The sequence below is a fragment of the Terrapene carolina genome, unplaced genomic scaffold (assembly GCF_002925995.2).
Source record: "Terrapene carolina triunguis isolate 2854851 unplaced genomic scaffold, T_m_triunguis-2.0 Scaffold268, whole genome shotgun sequence".
Lineage (NCBI taxonomy): Eukaryota > Metazoa > Chordata > Testudines > Emydidae > Terrapene > Terrapene triunguis.
Window position 1 is genome coordinate 619,016 of NW_020664619.1, and position 14,881 is coordinate 633,896.

General features: G+C 50.8%; 1 protein-coding gene across 1 annotated transcript in view; it reads left to right on the top strand.

Moving 5' to 3' along the window:
• The window catches only part of SCRIB (scribble planar cell polarity protein), a 166,724-nt gene that overhangs the window by 88,764 nt on the left and 63,079 nt on the right, over positions 1-14,881 (top strand). Inside the window, exons 26-29 of the mRNA XM_026657694.2 lie at positions 215-271; positions 1,340-1,423; positions 7,109-7,519; positions 10,206-10,274. Coding sequence (XP_026513479.1) covers positions 215-271; positions 1,340-1,423; positions 7,109-7,519; positions 10,206-10,274 — 621 coding nt within the window. The remainder of the gene's footprint in view (positions 1-214; positions 272-1,339; positions 1,424-7,108; positions 7,520-10,205; positions 10,275-14,881) is intronic.

Below are 14,881 nucleotides of genomic sequence, written 5' to 3' on the forward strand. Positions count from 1 at the left end.
TTCCCCTTCCCTGATAACTGTCCGGCTTGTGCTGTGTGGGGTCTCTGCTCCCCTTTCCTCCCCTGGTAACTGCCCAACTTGTGCTGTGTGGGCTTGCTACCTCTCTCTCCTCCCCTTGATGGAGGGACTGTCCCATGTGGTGCTGACCCCTTTCCCTCTCTCTTTGCTTGTGCTGCTTGGATGCTGTTCTGACTCTGTCCTGTTCTTATGGAAGGAGAGGATGCGTAGGGAGCGGGAGGCAGCCACGCAGCTCCTTGAGGAGGAGGCAGAGGTGAGGAGCTTGGTGGGAGGATTGTAGGGGTGTAGAAGAGAGCCACAAAAATTATTCAAGGGGTGTAGAAAATGCCTTACTGTGAGAGAGGGAAGTTGGGGGAGGGAATGTCTTTTATTGGACAAACTTCTGTTGGTGAGAGAGAATCAAGCTTTCGAGCGTCCACAAAGAAGCTTGTCTCTCTCACCAACAGAAATTGGTCCAATGAAAGTTATTCCCTCACCCACCTTGTTTCTCTAATATCCTGGGACAAACAAGGCTACAACATCACTGCGAGAGACTTAAATAGCTCTATCTGGTTAGCTTATCTAAAAGAAGATTGAGAGGTGACTTGATTACAATGAATAAGAACCTTCATGGGAAGAAAATACTGGATATTAAAAAGCTCTAAAATCTAGTGTAGAAAGGCATAACAATTACCAATGGCCGCTTGCTGAAATCAGACTAAGTCAAATTAGAAATAAGGCAAAATTTTCAACTATGAGCGAGACTAACTATTGGAACAAACTACCTAAGGGAGTAATGGATTCTCCATTCCTGATGTCTTCAAATGAAGACTAGATGCCTTTCTGGAAGATGATGTAGTCAAAAACAAATTGGCTCAATACAGGCGTAACTGGGTGAAATTTTATGGCCTGTGTCATTCTGGAGATGAGACTAGATGATCTAATTGTCCCTTCTGACCTTAAAATATATCAGTCTGTGAGAAGCCCTGCACCAGGGACTGGGGCATTCAGGGATGAATGGGAAATCCTCAAGTCAGGCACGCACAGGAGAGGCAGGAGAAATTATGGGGATTTGGAACACTGGCAGGGGCATTTCCTGGGAGATAGTGGGTTGGCGTGTGCTGTGTGTTGCTTTTTTTCCAAGCTGAGGCCTAAAGTGTTTCTTAGGTGACAGTGGTTGGGTCACAGGCTGGACTTTTTCCCAGGCAATGAAAGTTTTCCCTGGAGATGAATAGGCCCATTGGCCCACGGAGGAGCTGCCCCTCTTTCTTTGGCCTGATCCCTCCTTCTTCCCTTATCCCACTCCTGGCCTGACCTCTCCCTGTTTTTTATTCCTCTCCAGAATATCAGCAATGAGCCTTTGCGACTGGACTATCGGACCCTGGCAGCTTTGCCCAGCAACAACTTACCAAGAGTCACCCGTGCTGTAAGTGATGGGGTCCTCGCTGAGACTGTGGATGGGCTCGTGCAGGAGGCTGACCAGGGATGGAGACAGCCAATAAAAGAGGTCCCGGGGGAAGAAAAGGAGAGTGTGTCCTGATGAGGACCTGGCCTGTGCCCTCTGAGAAGCAGATAGGACCACAGGCAGAGCTCGGCGTAGGCTCCTAGGTGGGGTGGGGAGCAGCTAGTGGCAAACAAGGTGCACAGCACTACCCACCAACATGGGACAGTGAGGAGAATCCCAGGTCCAACTGGAGTGGCAGGAGGCCAAACAAAAGGACATGGCACACCACGTCTAGGACACAAACTTGACACTATAGCTTATGTGACCTTCCATGTGTCAATCTCAGGATGGAGGGGCAGGGGTTCTTAGTTCCAGGAAGGCTAACTGGATTTCACAGCTTGGTTAATGCTGCCTTGAAGGTAGGGAGGCCACGACCCCCTCCTGTCTCTTCCATCACCCACACTCCACATCTCTTCCTCTCCCATCCCAATCCCATTGCCAGCGAGCCCCACTTCACCTCTCCTCTCCTCCCATTGCCCTGGGCCCTGTCTTGCCTCTCCTCCTCTCCTGTTCCCCCATCACCTGGGCCTACCTCCCACCCCAGTCACCCCATCACTTTTAGGCCCTGCCTCCCTTCCTGTTCTGTTTCTCATAGTGCCTGTTTTCCACCTCTCTGCTCATTCCTCCATTGCTTCACCTCCTGTCCTGTCCCATTCCATTTCCCAATATCATCCCGAGACTCCACCTCCCCTTTCCTTCCATGCCCACCATTGCTTGGCTCCACATTCCCTCCCCTGCCATTCCCCTGGCCCTGCCTCCTTGCCTACTGGTTGTTACTCACACAGAAAAGTCCCGCCAGGAAAGAATGTAATGTATTTTTAGCATCTTTTAATGTAACTTAGCAGCTGGAATCAAGGGGAGAGCCGGCCCCCTGTAAGCAGCTGTCTCTCTTCAGCCCGCCATGAGGTGCCCTGTGAAGGACTGCTTGGGAACTGCTGCCCTACTGGGTCCCTGCCTCAGACTGGGAGTTTCTGGGGGCTGTGGAATGCAGGGCTGCACAAGCTGCTATTTTGGAATGTGAGGGGACAGCAGCAGCAGCATCTATAAATGTCTCATTTCAGATGGAGTGGCAGCTGATGTCCATGTTCATCTCCCTCCAGCTGTTCTGTGCCCGACCCTGTACATACCCCTGACACAGAAAGCATGGAGTTGGGGACTGCAGGGGTGACAAGGGTGCTGGGTTTTCCCTCTGGAGGCGCAGTTAGTCCACTTGGCCTCTGGCGGGAAGGCTGAGCTCAGGATCAGGGCAGCTGGCAAGGAAGTGAATTGGTAATTTATCAGGTTTTTTGCAGCCTGACAATCAAGTTTAATGAAGGTGACTATTTCTGTTTCCTTGTTCCCACAGCAGCATTAGCTCCCAGTTCTTGCTGTATGTCTGATTCTTCCAGCTGGTTGCCTTTCAGTCTAATCAAGCCGTGACTGTCATCTGGTCTGTCTTGTTTTAGATGCAGCATGAGCCCTGGTTCAGCCTATACGGCCTCATTTACTCCTGGCTGTGTTAGTTTCATTCATATTAATTCCAGCTGGGTCTAAGAGAGCCTTTTAGCCAATTTGAGGAGGGTGGATTTTACTGCAGGAGCGTGACTGAGAGAAAGCCAATGCCATCTGGAGTGTCTGTGCCTGTCTAGCTAAACACATTTCTGAGCGATGCGGTCCTTCCGGAGGGGCAATGAAGAAGGAAGGTCCAGCTCCCCTTGGAAGCTCATTGTTTCTCACACTCCTGAGCAGAGGTGGAAGTGATGGAAGGCCTGGAGCTGCTAAAGGGCTCTGCTCTGGGTCCTGAATGGGATTTCTCTTGGAAGCACCCCAGAGAAGGGGCAAGAATTTAAGCCCAGGGTGTGTCAGTCTATTTTGCTGTGTATAGGCCCCTCTGTGTGGGTTTATATCCGGGGTTTACTGCGAGTAACATGTTTTGTATTTGTATGTTATACCTTTAAAAGCCAGCTTTGAATGAGTCAACTCCAAATGGTGCACAGAGTTGTTTCTGGTCCACTGTTTGCTAGACCTATTTGTGGTCCCTCTGTCTGAGTTGCGTCTGTGCAGTACCCAGTGCAGTGGAGTTCATGGGCGATGAGCTTGGCTCTTTCATAGATTCTGAGATTCTTAAGACTAGAAGGGACCAGTATGATCGTGTACTGAGACTTCTTGCGTAACACCGAGTGACCCTCTCACCCAGGGCCAGATTAAAGGTGAAGGGGGCCCAGGGCTGTTATTGTTTTGGGAGCCCCTTTTTGCATATTCACGATCTTTCGTGCTTTACCACTACCCATGCCCAGGGCTAAACACTCTTTTGTTAAATTCCCTTGGTTATTTCAGTTCCTGTTTTCAAACGTGATGGACCTGTTATAGAGCTGAGTGACAGTTAAACAAAACCATTTGGATTTTGGCACATAACTGGTAGTAATACACATCATGATGCTATGGCTTTAATTATCTAATCACCTATTCAAATTAGATATTTTTGGGGGGGGTGTCATGGGGGTCCGAGGCTATGTGCTCTAGAACTGCTCTGAGTGAAGCCAGGCAGGACTCTGGTGCCGTGTGACTCCCCGCAGGGCTCCCTTACGCCAGGGCAAGAAGCTTCTTTGGCTTCTGCACTTCCTGGGTCTGACCTCGGAGCGTTCAGCCCCCTGTTCACCTTGTGAGCTCCCCACAGTGAGTCCCCCTGGATGGGATACCTGGGGAAGCCTTGTACACCCCCAAAGGGCCCTGCCCCCCACTCCGCAGGCAGCAGTGACTCAGCCCACATGTAACACAGAAGGTTTATTAGTCAACAGGAACACAGCGTAGAACAGAGCTTGTTAGCACAGAAATTGGGAACAGCAAAGTCCATCTTGGGGGGATCCAGGTCCTGGTGCCTTGGACTTCCCCTTCCGAGTATCAAAACAGGAAACTGACCGGTTTCCACCAGCCCATCCTCTGACCCCCTGTAGCCCTTCCTCTGTCCTTTGTCCCTTTCCCTGCAAAAGGTCACCTGATCTCTTTGCTCCCAGCACCTTGCAGAGGAGGGGGAGGCGGTGGCCATCAGTTGCTAGGTTACTCTCTGTGCCGATGGTACTCACACCTGTCCTCTAGGGGTCTCTGCAATGATCACACACTCTTATTCCACCACCCAGATACTTAAGCAATACATAGGGGAAACTGAGGCACACACCGTGTTCAGAGAAAACATTAAGAACATTCCCACTTCGTTACAGGGACCCCATAAAATCTGAGGCCCCAGGCTGCAGCTTCTAAAGCTCCAGTGTTAATCCAGGTTGGCCTCACCCAGTCACACCTGCGTCAAGCCCATAACTCCGGGGTGAGGCAGAGCAGATCTTTTAGAAAGATCTTGATTTACAGACTCCAAGGAATGGAGAATCGACCATAGTCCTCGGTAAATTATTCCAATGGTTAAATACCCTCATGGTTAAAAATCTGCATTTTATTTCTAGTGTAAATTTATCTGGCTTCTGCCTCCAGCCACTGGATCTTGTTCTGACTGTTAGATTCCAGAGCCTGACTGTGCTGGCAGAAGAGAATTAGGGTTCCTGTTCTGGGGCAAAGTGATGGACCAGGACAGACTGTGACTGCATTAGCCCTGTATCTGCTCTGGGGGGCATGTTTTCCCTATCTCCCTATGCTGGAACAGGAGCCCAGCTCTTGGGGGACAAGACTGGGTCAATGGCACAGTGCTAACAGATCCTCAGTTTCCCAAAATAGGAGCTGTGCTTGGCCAGTAAAAATAATCCAGTGAGAGGGAGAAGGGGTGGAAGCTGGGAGTCCATCCCCAGAATGCACTGCAGCAGCCCTGGAGATCAGACTGAGAGCTGGAGAGGCTCGGGAGCTAGCGATGTGGATGAGCCAAAGCAGGGGGTTTTCTGAGGCATCCTACCAGTCAGTGCACTTCTCACTTTCCAGACTCAGAAGAGCTACATTCACCTTCCCTCCCCCACAGTGCCCGAGAAGGACAGTGCTCTCCTTCCTCCTATGTGGGCAAGACAGGCTGGTGTGGGACTAGTGGGATCTATGCTCCCCACACCCCAGGGTCTCAGCCCAGGTAGCGTTTCTGGGTTCCTCCCTGGTGTTAGAGAAAAAAGCAGGGAGAAGCATGGTGTGGCAGGCGTTGGCTACACTAGGAAGGGTTTGCCTGTAGCTAGACTGGCAAACCTCCTAATAGAGATACAGCTCAGACAGGCAACAGCGTTCTTTTGCCAGTGTAGCTTATACCAGCTTCCCAAACAAAATAAGCTATCCCAGCAAAAGGGCTGCTTTGCTGTTATAACTTCATCTGCACAGAGTTTTTTCTGGCATCACTATGACAGTTAGGGGTATGATTTTCTCTCTCTATAAGTGTCACCCAGACGTCAGTGTCTGTGGAAACCTGATACGAGCCTTCACTCTCCCCCTTGCTGCCTTAGCATGGGATGGGGTAGGCTGGGGGTGGGAGGAGGAGAGTGCCAGGAATTTCTGCGTGTCGTCAGCCTCCCAGCTGCCAATATAGTCACCCACCTACCCCGCCCTGAAGGGCTATTTTTGTAAGTGTCACCCCGACTCGGGCTGCAGAACGTGATCGGAGCAGAAAGGGTCTCACAGCTCTTTAGCCTACTTCTGGATGGAGGAGGTTGGAGTGCTGGGCTCTGACTCTCTCTGCTTCCCTGGAGAGGGCTCTGGCTGCGCACCAGAAGACTGCCACTGAGAGTCTGGCCTCTGCAGTGTTAGAGGAGGGAAGGTCAGTGCTTCTTCCAATAAAACCACTGTGGAGAGGGTGAATGGAGCCTAGTGGAAAGCTGGGGCCTTGATGGAGCAAGACTTCCCTCAACCTGTTAATGCCCCATTACAGCCGTGACTATGGTGGGTCCAGAGATGTTTGTGCTGCCTTTCGTTGGGGAAGAATTTGTGTGGTGACGGTGAGATGCTTTTGTGTGCACTGTAGTGAGGTGGTGGTTAGCCTGTGTGACGGTGGCGAGCTGCTTTCATGTGCACTGTAGTGAGGTGAGTGGCATTAGGCAATGTGATGATGGTGAGCTGCTTTCGTGTGCATGATAGTGAGTGCAGGGACAGTGAGCTGCTCTCCTATTGTGCTGTAGTGAGGTGGGTGGTGTTATCCCCTTCAGGGGCAGTGAGCTGCTTTCTTGTGCACTGTAGTGAGGTGGAAGGCTTTAGCCTGTGCCTGGGCAGTGACAATGAGCGAGTGGATGGTGCCCTGGCTATTTCCTTACATGTTCTTCCCGGGAGCCTTTCCTGTTTAACACCCTGGAGCACGTGTGGAGTGTGAGCTGGAGGTGTATGTGGGTGTATGCAGGCTCAGTGTGTGCCTCTGGCTGGATGTGCTTGTTGTGTGTACTCCCTTATATGCATGCAGAGCAGGAAGCTCTCCTCTTGGTCCCATCTCATGGGATCCCATAGGTTAGGCCTTGCCAGGAGGCATGAGAATTTTGCGCACCTCCATTGCACGTGAGGCTGTTCAGCGTTGTGATTCCCCTAGTGCAGAGCCAGGGAGCTGTGGTGATGGGCGTTGTGTGTGGGAGCTCTTCTGTCCCCAGTGTCTAGGAGCGATTGCAGCCTCCTCTCCCTTACGCTGGCTGTTCTTTCTTCCTGTTTCTGACCCTTTTGTTTCCCTCTCAGCTCGTTCAGTGTGATCGAGCCAGCTCTGGAATGGAGAGTGACTGCGCTGTGCTGCCTCGGCCAGTGGCTCTGGACAGCCAGAATTCAGACCCTGACCCAATCGCAGGCCTGAGCAGCACTGTAACTAGCCCACCCCAGCACCCGGCATCACCTGGCAAGCACACAGAAAGGGCAGCCCTGGTCCTGCTGCACATGCAGGAGCCTGTGGGCTGCTCCCTGACCCAGGACCAGCTGCCAACTCCTCAGGAGCCAGATCAAGAGAGTATGGTCGACTCTCAACCAATCCTCTTCAGTGAGAACCCCTTTGTGGTGGCTAATCGAAGGGGGAAGGCAGCAGGCAAGGCCTGTCTGGGGGGCCCTCCCCTCGGCTACGGCCAGGGGGGAGTTCTGAAGACCAACCTTTACTCCAAGGCAAGCAGCCCTGCAGCATCTTGTGTGTAGCATGCAGTCACATCAACTAAAGCCCACCAGTGTCCTACTAAATCAGTGAGCATGCTCTGCCCCTGGATGCTGGCAGCACAAGGCCTGTGCAGGGGCTAACCCCACCTAACATACAGCAATGTCGTGTGCCGTGTGTGTTGTGTCGCAGCGGACTCCTGAGGGCCTCCCACATTGCTGTGTGTGGGTGCTCGCCATTCCCATAACAGGGAGCGGAAGTGCTGGGGTCACTGATGTGCCCCACCACCAGACAGCTAGTACACAATGAATGAGCCCAGCCTGTGCTGGGTGGGGGAGGGTCAGTGACATGGGGGTTGGGGTGGCAGTGCCCCTGTCTGTGCTAGAAGGGGTCAGAGACACAGGTGGTGGGGTGGCAGCTGCCCCCTGTACCCCTGTCTGTGCTGGGGTGTGCGTGTCAGTGACATGGGGGGTGGGGGTGGCAGCTGCCCCCTGTGCCCGTCTGCTGGGGGAGGGTGTGTTAAGTGACATGGGGGGTGGGGGTGGCAGCTGCCCCCTGTGCCCCACTCTGTGATGTGGGGGTTAGTGATACAGGGAGTGGGGGTGTCAGTGCCTCCTGTGCCCCAGTCTGTGTGGGGGCGGCGGGTGTCAGTGACACGGGATGGGGGTGGCAGTGCCTCTGTGCCCCAATCTGTACTGGGCGGGAGGGGTCAGTGACATGGGATGGGGGTGGCAGTGCCCCTGTCTGTGCTGGGAGAGTCAGTGACATGGGCTAGGGGTGGCAGCGTCCCTGTGCCCCAGTCTACACTGGGGGAGGGTGGTCAGTAACAGAGGGGTTTGCATGACAGTGCCCCCAGAGCGCCATCTCTCAGGAAGTGTTACTGACAGCATGGTTGGAGGGTGGCCGTGCCCTTGTGCTCCTGTCTTTCTGTGGTTTGGTCACAGCAGGGAGTGGCAAAGAATGGAGCCTTTTGTCCTATGTCAGTGTCACATTCATGTACTTGGCATTGTCCAAACCCGAGTCCTTTCTGTACATCTGTACATTGAAGACAGCCCAGCTCGCTAGGATAGTGTGCAGCACAGCTCCTAGCTCCCAGCACGCATAGCCAGCTCCCCACAGCTCTGCTGCTGGCCTTGACAGAATCCCAGATTTCACAACTGGATCTGGAACATGAACTCTCAGGTTTACGCTGCTCTGTGTAGGACAGATCCTTTGTTTGAGAACCTAGGCTACAGTGATGAAAAGACTATTGCAGCTGCAACGCCATGTCCCTTGTGGTTTGCCCCAAAGGGCAGAATAGGAAGAGAAACAGAGAAGAAGGCTGGCCGACTGATTTTGGGGCTAGCATGAGACTTGAGGGACCCGGGTTTAATTCCTGGCTTTGCCACAGAGTTTGGGCAAGTCACTTGGCCAGGTTTGCAAAGGTATCTAGTTGTCTGGAGCCAGAGATAGGTGGAATTTACAGGAACTCTGCAACCTAAGCACTTGGGCACTGCTGTAAATCCCATTGGGCTATCTGCATCTTTAGGCAGCTAATAGCTTTGTGAATCCAGCCCTCTATGCCTCAGTTCCCATCCGTGAAATGGGGATAATAGCACCTTCCAACCCCACAGAGGTGTTGGGAGGATAAATACATGAAAGACTGGGGGATGCTCAGATTTAAAATTTTTATTAAAGCTAATGTTAAAAAATTATATAATACACAGGTTAAGGAAAGAGTAATATTTAAGAGTAGGTTAGATAAATGTCTATCAGGGATAGTCTAGACAGCATTTGGTCCTGCCATGAGGGCAGGGGACTGGACTCAACCTCTTGAGGTCCCTTCCAGTCCTAGAATCTATGAATCTGTACATCTGGGTACAGTGCTTAGATTATCCACAAATACAAAGTTTGTTTAAAAGTCAACTGTGATGGGGGCCATATAAGTGCTTAAGATCTTGTCTACACTTAAAACGGTGCAGCGGTTTCGCTGTAGCACTTGCGTTAGATGCTACCTATGCCAACAGGAGGGGTCTCCCATCAGCGTAGGTACTCCACCTCCCCAAGAGGCACAATTGCAGAATTCTCCCGCTGATCAAGCGCTGTCTACTCTGGGGGTTATGTCAGTTTCACTGCATCACTCAGGAAGGTGGATTTTTCACGCCTCTGAACGCCGTAGTTATATTGACCTCATTTCCTAGTACAGACCAAGCCTAAGACAGAGAGAGGAAGGTTCAAGGCTCGCCCCCTCCCCATCTCTTTGGATCTGTTGCTTTCTTGTTGCCGGGCAGTGGGTGGGGTTGGGAACGTGTCATCTCCCTTTTCTCCAAGCAGAAGGGGCCCTTGGGCAGGAGGAATTGTCTGGGCTGTGGCCTTTATTGTTTGCTGGAGAGGAGTTGAGACCTCTAACCCAGTTATGGGATGCAGAGAGGCTATTTTAGGGCTTTGATTCAGACAAGTGGCAGGGGAGGCAGCCTTGCCCCAGCAGCTGGGTATGGACCTGGGGGTAGTGCTGCTCTCTTGTTCCCCGTGCTGGCTGTGCGGCAGCTGTTCCTGGGTCCAGTGCTAGTTCTGCTCGCCCACTGTGTGGTGGCTGCTCCTGGCACAAGTCCAGATGCTAGCTCTGCTCCCCTGCTGCATGGCCCCTGAGCCCCGTGCCAGGTCAGATGCACAGGAGCTGCAGCTGTGCAGTAACTGCATGGTTTTGTCTGTGTTTTTCAGGCTCCAGCAGGCGAGTCTGGGCCTGGGAGCTCCAGGCGGGATGCCTCTTACTCACCGAGCAGCCAGCAGGTGAGTCCCTCACACTGAGGGCTGACAGTTTGGGGAAGGGCAGCGGGTACCTCAAAGGCAAGAAGGTTTCAGTATGGGAGGGTGGAACAGGAGGCCAACTCTCTGCGTTTTGATTACAAAACTAGAATGATATAAAATTACTATGGCACATTACATGGATTAAAAACTGGCTAACTAATACATTTTGAGACCTAACTGGGGAATTGTCGTTGAGCAGGGGTTGATTCTTGGCCATAGGCTATTTAACATTTTTATTATCAAGGACTTGGAAAAAAACATAAAATCATCACTGATAAAGTTTGCAAATGACAAAAATTGGGGGAGTGGTAAATAATGGAGAGGCAGGGCTGGCTCTGGCTTTTTTGCCGCCCCAGGCGGGGAGCGCCGCGGGGAGCGCGGCGAGCCCGACCGGGGCCCCGCTCTCCCCGACCAGCCAGAGCGCCGGGAGGAGGGCGGCGAGCCCGGCTGCGGGCCCGCTCTCCCCGACCGGCCAGAGCGCCGCGAGGAGGGCGGAGAGCCCGGCCGGGGCCCACTCTCCCCAACCGGCCTGAGCGCCGGGAGGAGGGCGGCGAGCCCGGCCGCAGCCCCGCTCTCCCCGGCCGGCCGGAGCGCCGGGGGAGGGCGGCGAGCCCGCTGCGGCCCCGCTCTCGGGCCTGAGCGCCGCCCCCCTCCAGGTGCCGCCCCAAGCACATGCTTGGTAGGCTGGTGCCTGGAGCCGGCCCTGTGGAGACGACAGATCCTTGACTCAGAACCATATGGATTTATTGGTAAACTGGACACAAGCAAACAATATGCATTTTACTGTGACTAAATGTAAATGTTTACATCTAGGAACAAAGTATGTAGGCCATATTTATGGGACAAATTAATCCTGAAACTAGTACAGAGAATGGAATTCACTAGAGCAGTCCTGGTGGGAAGGCCCATTGAGTGGAGCTTAGTTCTGAAACTAAAAGCTCAACTTGTCACCACAGTGTGTAGGTGCCTTTGGCTTTTGGGACACATGGCAACGTTTACCTTTGTAGTGCAGCATGCCAGACTACACCTGAGGAAGTGACAAGGATGGCTAGTTTTGGTGCATGCCCCAAGTCCTCATCATCTAGACAGGATGGTTTGAATACCAATGTTAGTTTTGCAAAAAGAACAGGAGTACTTGTGGCACCTTAGAGACTAACAAATTTATTAGAGCATAAGCTTTCGTGGGCTACAACCCACTTCTTCGGATGCATATTGAGTGAAACATATCGAGGAGATATATATACACACATACAGAGAGCATGAACAGGTGGGAGTTGTCTTACCAACTCTGAGAGGCCAATTAAGTAAGAGAAAAAAACTTTTGAAGTGATAATCAAGGTAGCCAAGTACAGACACTTGATAAGAAGCAAGTGTGAGAATACTTACAAGGGGAGATAGATTCAATGTTTGTAATGGCTCAGCCATTCCCAATCCCTGTTTAGCCCTGAGTTGATTGTGTCTAGTTTGCATATCAATTCCAGCTCAGCAGTCTCTCGTTGGAGTCTGTTTTTGAAGTTTTTCTGTTTTAAGATAGCCACCCGCAGGTCTGTCATAGAATGGCCAGACAGGTTAAAGTGTTCTCCCACTGGTTTTTGAGTATTATGATTCCTGATGTCAGATTTGTGTCCATTAATTCTTTTGCGTAGAGACTGTCCGGTTTGGCCAATGTACATGGCAGAGGGGCATTGCTGGCACATGATGGCATATATCACATTGGTAGATGTGCAGGTGAACGAGCCCCTGATGGTATGGCTGATGTGATTAGGCCCTATGATGGTGTCACTTGAATAGATATGTGGACAGAGTTGGCATCGGGCTTTGTTACAAGGATAGGTTCCTGGGTCAGTGTTTTTGTTCAGTGATGTGTGGTTGCTGGTGAGTATTTGCTTTAGGTTGGGGGGTTGTCTGTAAGCAAGGACAGGTCTGTCTCCCAAGATCTGTGAGAGTAAAGGATCATCTTTCAGGATAGGTTGTAGATCTCTAATGATGCGCTGGAGAGGTTTTAGTTGGGGGCTGAAGGTGACAGCTAGTGGTGTTCTGTTGTTTTCTTTGTTGGCCCTGTCTTGTAGGAGGTGACTTCTGGGTACTCGTCTGGCTCTGTCAATCTGTTTTTTCACTTCAGCAGGTGGGTATTGTAGTTTTAAGAATGCTTGATAGAGATCTTGTAGGTGCTTGTCTCTATCTGAGGGATTGGAGCAAATGCGGTTATATCTTAGAGCTTGGCTGTAGACAATGGATCGTGTGGTGTGTCCTGGATGGAAGCTGGAGGCATGTAGGTAAGTGTAGCGGTCAGTAGGTTTCCGGTACAGGGTGGTATTTATGTGACCATCGCTTATTAGCACAGTAGTGTCCAGGAAATGGACCGCTTGTGTGGATTGATCTAGGCTGAGGTTGATGGTAGGATGGAAATTATTGAAATCATGGTGGAATTCCTCAAGGGCTTCTTTTCCATGGGTCCAGATGATGAAGATGTCATCAATGTAGCGCAAGTAGAGTAGGGGCGTTAGGGGACGAGAGCTAAGGAAGCGTTGTTCTAAGTCCGCCATAAAAATGTTGGCATACTGTGGGGCCATGCGGGTACCCATAGCAGTGCCGCTGACTTGAAGGTATATATTGTCCCCAAATGTGAAATAGTTGTGGGTGAGGACAAAGTCACAGAGTTCAGCCACCAGGTTAGCTGTGACATTATCGGGGATACTGTTCCTGATAGCTTGTAGTCCATCTTTGTGTGGAATATTGGTGTAGAGGGCTTCTACGTCCATAGTGGCCAGGATGGTGTTTTCTGGAAGATCACCGATGGATTGTAGTTTCCTCAGGAAGTCAGTAGTATCTCGAAGATAGCTGGGAGTGCTGGTAGCGTAGGGTCTGAGGAGAGAGTCCACATAACCAGACAAGCCTGATGTTAGGGTGCCAATGCCTGAGATGATGGGGCGTCCAGGATTTCCAGGTTTATGGATCTTGGGTAGCAAATAGAATGTCCCTGGTCGGGGTTCTAGGCATGTATCTGTACAGATTTGTTCCTGTGCTTTGTCAGGGAGTTTTTTTAGCAGATGGTGTAGTTTCTTTAGGTAATCCTCAGTGGGATCAGAGGATAATGGCTGGTAGAATGTGGTGTTAGAGAGCTGTCTAGCAGCCTCTTGGTCATATTCCAATTTATTCATGATGACGACAGCACCTCCTTTGTCAGCCTTTTTGATAATGATGTCAGGGTTGTTTCTGAGGCTGTAGATGGCGTTGTGTTCAGCATGGCTGAGGTTATGGGGCAAGTGATGTTGCTTATCCACAATTTCAGCCTTTGCACGTTGACGGAAGCAATCTATGTAGAAATCCAGTCTGTTGTTACGACCGTCCGGAGGAGTCCACGCAGAATCCTTTTTTTTGTAGTGCTGGTAGGGGGGATTCTGTGGGTTAGTATGCTGTTCAGAGGTATGTTGGAAATATTCTTTGAGTCGGAGACGTCGAAAGTAGGATTCTAGGTCACCGCAGAACTGTATCATGTTCGTGGGTCTGGAGGGACAAAAGGAGAGGCCCCGAGATAGGACAGACTCTTCTGCTGGGCTAAGAGTATAGCTGGAAAGGTTAACAATATTGCTGGGTGGGTTAAGGGAACTACTGTTATGGCTCCTTGTGGCATGTAGCAGTTTAGATAGTTTAGTGTCCTTTTTCCTTTGTAGAGAGGCAAAGTTTGTCTTGTAAATGGCTTGTCTAGTTTTTGTAAAGTCTATCCATGAGGAAGTTTGTGTGGAAGGTTGGTTTCTTATGAGAGTATCCAGTTTTGAGAGCTCATTCTTAATCTTTCCCTGTTTGTTGTATAGGATGCTGATCAGGTGGTTTCGCAGTTTCTTTGACAGCGTGTGACACAGTCTCTCAGCATAGTCTGTGTGATATGTAGATTGTAATGGATTTTTTACCTTTAGTCCTTTTGGTATGATGTCCATCTGCTTGCATTTGGAAAGGAAGATGATGTCTGTCTGTATCTGTACGAGTTTTTTCATGAAGTTGATGGATTTCCACTCCATACGGCTAAATGCAGTGCCTTGCATAATGACAGGTTTCAGAGTAGCAGCCGTGTTAGTCTGTATCCGCAAAAAGAACAGGAGTACTTGTGGCACCTTAGAGACTAACAAATTTATTAGAGCATAAGCTTTCGTGGGCTACAACCCACTGCTTCGGATGCAGTAAGACAACTCCCACCTGTTCATGCTCTCTGTATGTGTGTATATATATCTCCTCGATATGTTTCACTCAATATGCATCCGAAGAAGTGGGTTGTAGCCCACGAAAGCTTATGCTCTAATAAATTTGTTAGTCTCTAAGGTGCCACAAGTACTCCTGTTCTTTTTGCGGATACAGACTAACACGGCTGCTACTCTGAAACCTGTCATAATGTTAGTTTTGTCATCTCTGGACTCATGGACAGCCCTCTGAATGTTTGTTTGGGGGTTCCCTTTGTTCCCCCACAACCAACACTACAATAGTCACAGATGCATTGTCCCTGTGTTGGGATTCGCGCATGGGGTTCCTGCAGACTCAAAGTCTGTGGTCTTCTCAAGATCTGAAAACTCATATGTCAGGGAATTGCCGTCTAG